The 9,173-nt window shown below is 33.1% G+C and overlaps 2 protein-coding genes across 2 annotated transcripts in view; both read left to right on the forward strand.

Annotated features, from left to right (window-relative positions):
• LOC111049177 (Down syndrome cell adhesion molecule-like protein Dscam2) overlaps positions 1-6,682 on the forward strand; it is a 390,077-nt gene extending 383,395 nt beyond the window's left edge. The window contains 3 exon segments of the mRNA XM_039422097.1: positions 544-693; positions 4,050-4,198; positions 6,604-6,682. Of these exon segments, the coding sequence (XP_039278031.1) occupies positions 544-693; positions 4,050-4,162 (263 nt within the window). The 3' untranslated portion in view covers positions 4,163-4,198; positions 6,604-6,682.
• Positions 1-9,173, forward strand: part of LOC120348806 (Down syndrome cell adhesion molecule-like protein Dscam2) — a 56,273-nt gene that overhangs the window by 13,666 nt on the left and 33,434 nt on the right.

The following is a 9,173-nucleotide window of genomic DNA, read 5'->3' on the forward strand; positions in this document are numbered from 1 at the left end:
ATATTTGTATATCGCTGTCATTTCTGTGGTGCTGACATTGTCTTATTTTTATTGTAAAGTGTATTCTTATTTTATGATGTAGGCTACCACTGTGATTGCTTGTAAGACTTGTGAAATAAATAACTTTTTGAATTGAATTGAATTTTGAGTTAAAAGTTTTTGTTAATTCTTGTAAGGAAACAATGACAATTTTATCAGAAATTCCTTTGAATTTACAATTTAGGCCTAAAAATACTTACAAATTTGGAATGAATCTCGATTTTAAAATGATAGATACCGTACCTCCTGTAAGATATTTAATTACTAAAAACTCTTGAATTAATAAACTTTATTTATACACTTTAGTGTAATTAAAGTAATACAACATCTGTAGTTATGAGATACATAATGTAATGTATTTTAGTCGAGTACAATATGAATGATTTGTAATAGAATATCTAATTCACAATAATGCATTTGAATATTAATCTATGAGAATAATTAATTATATTATTGGAATTCATCTTAGTAATTGTTTTGAATTCTATTATATTTTTGTTTCAGCTACTATAATACCTGATCTGCTATCACCAGCATCTCCTAACTCTGACCAGTCGATTATATCTAGGTTCAAATTCTTCATGTTCATCTCACTACTAGTTTGTATCTCATCAATTGTCGGGACCAGTATCCTGTTCTACAGGAGAAAACGTAGTGAGTAACTCATCTGCCACATTTCTCTTATTATTAATTCTCAAAAATATCCTTCAACCTATTTTCATTGCGTTCTGAGTTGTAAAAAATGTCAAGGTTTAAGGTAGTATGAACAGAAATCAAGGTGATATAACTGATCAAGCTTGATGGACATTTCTTGTACAAAGTTATTATAATTGTGATTTTCCGATTAGTTAGTGGTTTGTACCAGTGGTTCATATCAAGCACGGTGAAGTATTCATCATAATAATGCGGACGTGACCTTGTTATCAAGGTCATTTGCATGCAGTGTTTTAATGCAATGTATTTTTACTTTCCTTGCCCTATTACCATAGGTAAGGAAAGTATTGCTTTCCAAAAAAAATTAAGGTACCCTAATTTCAAGTTTTCTATAATATGTTTCAATGTCCCCTGAGTCCAAAAACATGATTTTTGGGTGTTGGTCTGTGTGTGTGTATGTGTGTATGTCTGTGAACACGATAACTCCATTCCTAATAACCACCGATTGACTTGAAATTTTAAACTTAAGGTCCTTATACCATGAGAAATTCAAAAAAAATTCAATTCAAGATGGCGCAAAAAATTGCGGATAATTACTAAAAAACCATGTTTTTCACGGTTTTCTCGATAACGGCTCTAAAGATTTTCTTCTAATTTATAACATGGATAGCTATTTATAAGCCCTATCACTGACATGATCTCATTTCTGGGAAAATTGCAGGAGCACCGTAATATGGTTGAGAAAATGGTGGATAATTATTAGAAAGCCATGTTTTTCACGATTTTCTCAAAAATGACTTGACCGATTTTTTCGAATTCATACCCTGTATCATTTATCAGCTCTATTAACTGGCATGAGTCTCCTTTCTGGGAAACTAATGGGGGTCCACCCCATCCTTGAGAAATGGACTTTGTAACTCCTTCTCGTGCATGAGGTAGGTAGGTAGAGCAGTTCATAAAAAGAACACATAGTCGAGATATATCATCTGTAGAACAGCTGTTTGACGACTTTTAAAAAATATCATCGAATTTTACAAAGGAAAAAGTACTTTGAAAACAATAATTATAAATACACATATACAGTAGTCTGATCGTAGTTTCAAATATGTTGCTGCCAATCGTCATTATGTTCTCCTTAAATTATTCTCCTTTAAGAATGGGGCTTACAGTTCAATGAGCAAGGAAAGTTGTTTTGAGTGCGCCACACAAGATTTTCATTTATATAATTATGTATGTATATTTCAAGTATTATTGTATTCATTATTGGAAATATTTTCTAGTGATTCTGTTTTTTGTATTTTGGCGAAATAAAGTTTCATAGAGAAAAAATAGCATAAGCTCATGTACCCCAGTATATTTATGATTCCATTTTGTATTGTGAGAAACTATTCTCTATACTCTATATGATGAAATAATAGTATTTACGCTACAAGCACAGAATGTTAGTTTACGGTATGAGGATAGTTTCCGGGAATATGCTATCCGAATACTGTAAACACCTTTCTGAGAGAGTCGCGTACGATATTTTTCGCCACACTACAGGTATAGCTGACGCAAAATAGATAGGCGGTTTTGTGGGTCTCTTGTGCGTTCCAACAGCTGATGTTGTCAAGTAGAGTTGTCATCTAGCTTGGCTTAGGTGATGATTTTTAAATCAAAAGAGACTATAAATAGAGCATTGCATCAGCTGTGAGTAGGTTACACCATGTGACCCACGAAGCCTCCTAACTTTTTGGCATCAGCTATACAACAATAATAAATTGAATAAGAATGTTTTATGAGGGGGGGGGGAACTGAGCGGCCGGAAAGAAACCTGTTTCTTACGTCAGACGAGAGTCGTCTGCAAACAATGTCTTTCAGATCTACGTAGGGACTGGAAAACAGCTGCTTTTTGTGCAGTGTGGCGAAAAATAATTTTTGAGCACGACTTTATCGCATGTGGTACAAATGTAAAAATCAATTCGCATGAGAATTATTTGTGAAATTTTTGTGATATCACTTCAGAATATAGCCTATAGGTAAATTAGATTGTTGAACGTATAACTCAATTAGTTGTAGATATTGCACAACAACAGCAAATTATAAATCTCGTTGTTCTCTAGCAGTATCAAATCCATAGACTGATTAAAATCCGTAAATGATTAAATATTAAACATGAAAAAAAACATTTACAATATGGAAAAAAGTCCACTATTATGTAGCATCCCACTATAGAGTCTATGTGCTGGGATGCATTTAGTCTAAAGTCGATTGATACAATAGATCGAGTGAACATATTGTTTTATATATGTTTTTTCAAGTTTCTATTAAATTGATAATAATTATTATTAAACGAGAATCCAAATTAAATGCTGTAAATCATCCCGAAGACTTCTGCTACTGCAAATATTGACAACAGGGTAAACTTACTTTACTTACGAAGCGCTACAGCCCTGCGTGGGCCTTGGCCTCCTCAACAATTTGCCTCCATTCATATCTCTGATAAGCCAGTCTCTTCCAATTCCTCACTCCTAGGCACGCTAGATCTTTTTCTAAATCCTGCAGCCAACGTGTTCTCGGGCGACCTCTTTTCCTCGTTCCTTCCATTCTCCCAACAAGCATCTGCTCTGTATCATATTGTTCTCCATTCTTTGCACATGTCCCACCCAGCTGATTATTCTAGACTTCAACAGGGTAAACAGCTAGATGGGAATTCGATGAGCGCTACTATTCAAAAACTATTTGTCAGCCCGGGAATCGAACCCAGTACCTCCTAATTGCCGGTCAGGAATGTTTACCCTTACATCAAACTGACCACCTCTGGATAGCAGCACTCATTTTATACGTCCAGCCAGTCTACAGATGGAAATTACTGAGATATTGCAATCATTCAAATGCTAATGTATTAATAATTATTATTAAACGAAAATCCCAATTAAATGCTGTAAATCACTCAAAGACTTCTGCTACTCCAAATATTGACAACAGGGTGAACAGCTATAGTCTGTCCAAACTGCCATGAGCCCTGAAATATTAAGCCGACCCTCGCTCCCCCACGCGTTGACACACACGCTCGACCTACCTGCGCCATTGATATACTATGTATACTACGTAATATACAGGTAGACAGACCGTCCCTTTACTCACACACACAAAAGGAGACTGCGCTTGTGTGTGTGAGTTGTAGGGGGTCGGCCTAATCCTTCAGAGCTCATGCCTGTTTGGACAGAGTATAGATAGAAATTCTATTCTATTGAATTATTTATTAATGAGATCTGATAGATATATACTATAATTAAATGTATATTGAATATTGTTTATATCATGTATAATTTTTTCATATTATATTGTATTTCAATTATTTTTCTTATTTTCAGAAATGCTGCGACAAGGCGTGATAGCTGAATCAGCTTCAGTGGCTCAATGCAGAACCAAAGGAACCGGGATCAACAATATGCCGTTCACGGCAGTGGCCAGTCACAGGCTTTGAGCATAGATTCTATCACTTACAAAACTGACTCAACAGGTGAGATTTAGCATGAAATTAAGCATTATTGTCGCATTATTTATCATATACATTAGAATTTCTTGGAGACAATAGGCCCTTGATATAACTACCTTCATTCGACTTGAAACTATCCAGAGAGTTTCTCCACTTCTACAGAATGTCGATTTGGAGATGGTCAAAGTCACTATGATAAATTGACAAATCCATAAAAGTTTTATACAGATGAAGTGGAAGTTGGAGTAAAGGTAGAAGCATAGAAAAAAAATTGCACATGCTTATGTCATCTTCTTTCTATGGTAGAAAGTAGGTTCCGGGTTTTTCCCCTACAAGTTTCACAGAGATCTCATGGCATATAGTTAATCAATAAAGCTTTCAAATTCTACTAACTGAGTTACAGTAGGCCTATTAAAAATGAGAATCCAATAAATAAGATTGCGATTCTATCAAGTTATGATTCTATCTACTTATGATAAATTGAAGCTGATTTTTTAATAATCACTCCACAAGTTTTTCTTTTTATAAATTTCAATCTAGAAACCAAGGATTTATATGAAAGTCTCATCAATAGCTTCTATTTTATAAAAATGTTATTCCTTGTTTGTGACAAAAATTCTCAACAGTTAAAAAATATTTAGGCTAAGCTTCATAATATTTGGAATGTTTGAGAAAAAATAAGAAAAAGAAGTTTTCGGCGATAGCTTGTTTTTATCTTCTGAATATCTATCCAATAAATGAATAAGTAATATTGTGTTGGATATCCATTCTAATAATACAGTAAACGGTATTTATAATTAATTTTGGTTATGGTAAGATATCAATTATGATCCTTGTATAAGTAAGATAGTGACATAAATTGGTTTGTACGGCATTGTTATACTATTGCATAGATATGACATCGACAACATTTAAATCCAGAAAATCATAAAAAGGGAGGAGACATCTCAATGATATATGATAATATGATTATGCTAATATTATGATAATATGATTATATATAAATGATAATATTATCATCCCAGCGTTCGAAAATATGGAATAATGTGAAAATACAAATAGGACGTTTTCTTGTAAAAGATGTACTTTTCCGTGTCTCACTCATGATAAGTAATATTTGTAGAACGTTTTTAAATAGATTGCTTTTGTGAAATTATGGGATGAAGTTTAAGAATGTGAAAATTTTAAATATGGATAAAGTGAAAATGAATAAATAAATGATTTTTATTCAATTATTTTTCAAAACAGTGTACAAAGCAATATATTCACTGTAGGCATTTTCATTTCATGGCGAAGTCACAGAATAGGAACAGAATGGAAACTGCCAATCAAACGCCTATCCAACCAATGCTTTTTACATGTCGCAAATACTAGACACGTCACGTGACCTTAGGAAGTTCCATCCTGGTCTTCTGATTGGCTCGCGGCAGTGAACGAGATCAATTGATCCGGATCAGTAAAGTCATCCGAACCTCCCATCAATACTATTACAATGCGGAACTTCCTAACAAGATGGCGGTTTTTTGCGCCAGGGTACTAGCCGATTTTCCATACTGTATGTATACTGTGGCGAAGTGCCGTCTCCCTTCCTTTAACTCCATTCCTTCCGTTAACTGCCGTCAAATGTTAAAATATAAGTACAATAATTGACTTTTCCTCCACCTACTGTCTAAAGTACTTACTGTACTCCCTGAAACATAATACTAAAGTGTCACTTTTTCGCTCTCGGTAGTAAAAAACAGAAAAACTCCCTAGGGAGGAAAAGTGACTCCATTTAAATAACATGGGAAGCATCTCTATTTTAAAAACTTACATTGTAATAGGTTAGAAGGTCCAAGCTCAGATGAGGAAGCATATAGAGTGGTCATTAAACCAACTAAATTGAATACCTCAACCAGACATGTGATCAATATATTAAATTTATGTTTGTATGATAAAATTATTACAAACTTCATATCACTATACTAAAAAAATGTAAAAATTTTTTATTCCATGTTATTCAAAATACCAGCCAACGAATATCCTCATTTTTAATCAAATTTGAAACGGGAACTTCATCATAGCTGTAGTTGTGGCGGCCATTGTTGTTACAACTTTTGCCGACAGATAGCGTACAGCGCTGTCGGCGGAGAACTGTGATTACAAGCCAGCTGTTTCTGTTTACTTTTTAGATTATGTTGTAACACATTGTTTGGTCTCGTACGTTTTTAAAAATTATTTTATTTGAAGTTTTTATAAAAATGTAGGTGGAGGAAAAATGTTGTGTATATCATGAGTGAAAAACGTTTTTTCCCCCTCAGGAAAATTGTTGCCCTCAGCTTCGCCTCGGGCTTCAAACTTGTCCCTCAGGGAGAAAAAACAATACTTTTCACTCTAGATAAACAAATAACTATTTTAGAATTATATTATAGTTTGTGTTTGTATTTCAGAATACATAGAAGACATCTGCCCGTATGCTACATTTCAGCTCTCAAAAACGCCTTTATAGTGAGAGTTCATACAGCGGCAATGTATACAGTGGACCCTACCATTCGGTGAGAGGCTCCTTCGTTTATCACGATCCAAAGCCGTCTACTGCCGACACCTATAAAGCTAGACACGTTAGTATCAACGTTTCCATATTTATTAGAGATGGGCACGTTAACTGACGGTCCCTGCCGAAGTATGACAGTCGTAAGGCCCCTTGACGACTTGAATGATACATTCAGGCGAGTTGGAACTTCCGTCAGGAATTCCCCACCAATAAAATCTATACGAATATTTTTTTATTATTATTAGAGATTGAATTGTTTTTATTGGATAAGTCATCTCATGATCTTAGTGATAATAATGATCTCCATATCATTGTTCTCAATAATATGGTATAGCCTAGGCCTATAGAGTGACTGTTTATGTTTCAATGAAGATAACATTTCGACTTTGTCTTGTGCTGTGTGGCTTGCTGAAAATTAAATTTTCAATATTTTTTATTAAATGAAAATTCAAATTCAAATTGCATTTGGATAATTGTACTATCTCAGTAATTTCCATCAATAGAATTTTCATTCATCTATTCATTGAAATATTGAGATTGAATTATTATCAAACAGCATGTATTTCTGATAGATTTAGAATATTTATACACCTCTTCTGTCTTCTTATTGCAAACATTTTGTTGTAGAACTCTGTACAAGTGTCCTGGATTAAGTTCAGTAGTGACAAGATTTTTGAAAGGTTCCAAAACAATAGTTCTTATGAATAAATTATGTTCAAAAAAATTAATATTACTCTGAAATAAGAATATCATTCAATCAAGCCATCATCTATCGAATTCTTGTGGAAAGATATTAATTTCTATTCAATTGCTGTATATTTAGTGATGAGTTTTACAGGTTTTAACGATTTTTGAAAATAATAATTATTAATAAACGAAAATCCAAATTAAATGCTGTAAATTCGTTTAATAATAATTATTAATTCATTAGCATTTGAATAAATGCAATATCTCAGTAATTTCCATCAGATTTTTAAAAGGTTTTAAAAAAGTAGTCCCGAGGGATAGATCATGATAAATGTTCAAATAAATTGATATGACTTTGAAATTAGTATATTCATCAAATTTCTTGAGAAAGTTTAATTGAAGTCACTCTATTCAATTGTTATTGTACGGTATATACAGTGATGGGCTTCATGAAGATTACATTTTGTCAATCCACCAGCTGGTATTATTCATTCAATGGTAACGTTAAGTCTTCTATTAAATAATTTTATAATTACTATGACGTAAATAATTATGTAGGTTCTAGCAAGTGCTGGAATTGAAGAATTCTATATCTGAATTAATATCTAGCTCTCATTCTTAGTATGACAGTGCTTATCGATATTGTAATCTCATTGATTGGAAATATTTAGAAGTATCAACTGATAAGAAGTCATAGCCACCTCTAATACAAGGCCGCGGCCTACAATATTGCAACGTCGCAGTGTAGGCCTAGAATCTAATACATGATTGGTGAATAAGATTTTTAAAAAATACCAGCTGATCTTTTTACCAATCATATATTAGATTGTAGGCCTACACTGCGACGTTGCAATATCGTAGTCCGGGGCCTTGTATTAGAGGTGGCTGTGAAGAAGTCTATAGATTGGGTAGTTGAATATAGATTAGGTGCTCAACTTTATCAAGCATTTATTTTATTTTCACAAAAGATTAAGTATCAACAACTCCTACACATTGTAAAGACTTTTACAAAAATATAGTCAATTATTCTGAATTTTCATTTATTCTCTTAATTTTTGCAGCATAAAGAACCAGAATATACGAAAGTAAGAAGAAAAGGAGGTAGACTCCGAGATCCGCATTCAGAAAGTCAAGGTAAAGATTTATAATATTTCCATCTACTTTCAAAGTTACATAAATTTATTGCAAATAGTAAATACTATTGGTTAGTATTTACAGAAAGCAGATCTTGACAATGTGGTCATTTTGTAAGAATTAATGAGAAGTAAGAGGTGAATGAGAAAAATATATATTATACATACAAATCTACTCCAAAGTACAACTAAAATACAAACAAAATGCATGTCAAATACAATAGATAGACCTATAGTGAGGTCCACGTTATAATGGCAGTGAAGAAACATAGCAATACAATGTTGCCGATCTTGTCAATGCCTTCTATAGTCGGTAGCTGATACAGGTTTATTAATGAAATATTAACTGTCCATTCTCGTTTAAAGTAATCAATTATATTTTATTATGCAAGGAATTATATTTTTCAATAATTTCATAATGAATTTTCATAATTAAGATGAAATATTTGGTTAATTAATTATTAACTCTACATTGTTGAAAGACGTTCTGGCAACAGAGAAAAGCTAGAAAGAGATAGCGCTATCCACTTTGTTGAATGATAGACAAGGATAGCAATACCATTGCTAATTAAACACTGCCATTATAACGTGGACCTGACTATTATAGTCATAGAGAAACAATAGCGTAAGTAGATGTCCCATGGTA

This window comes from Nilaparvata lugens, chromosome 2 (assembly GCF_014356525.2).
Source record: "Nilaparvata lugens isolate BPH chromosome 2, ASM1435652v1, whole genome shotgun sequence".
Lineage (NCBI taxonomy): Eukaryota > Metazoa > Arthropoda > Insecta > Hemiptera > Delphacidae > Nilaparvata > Nilaparvata lugens.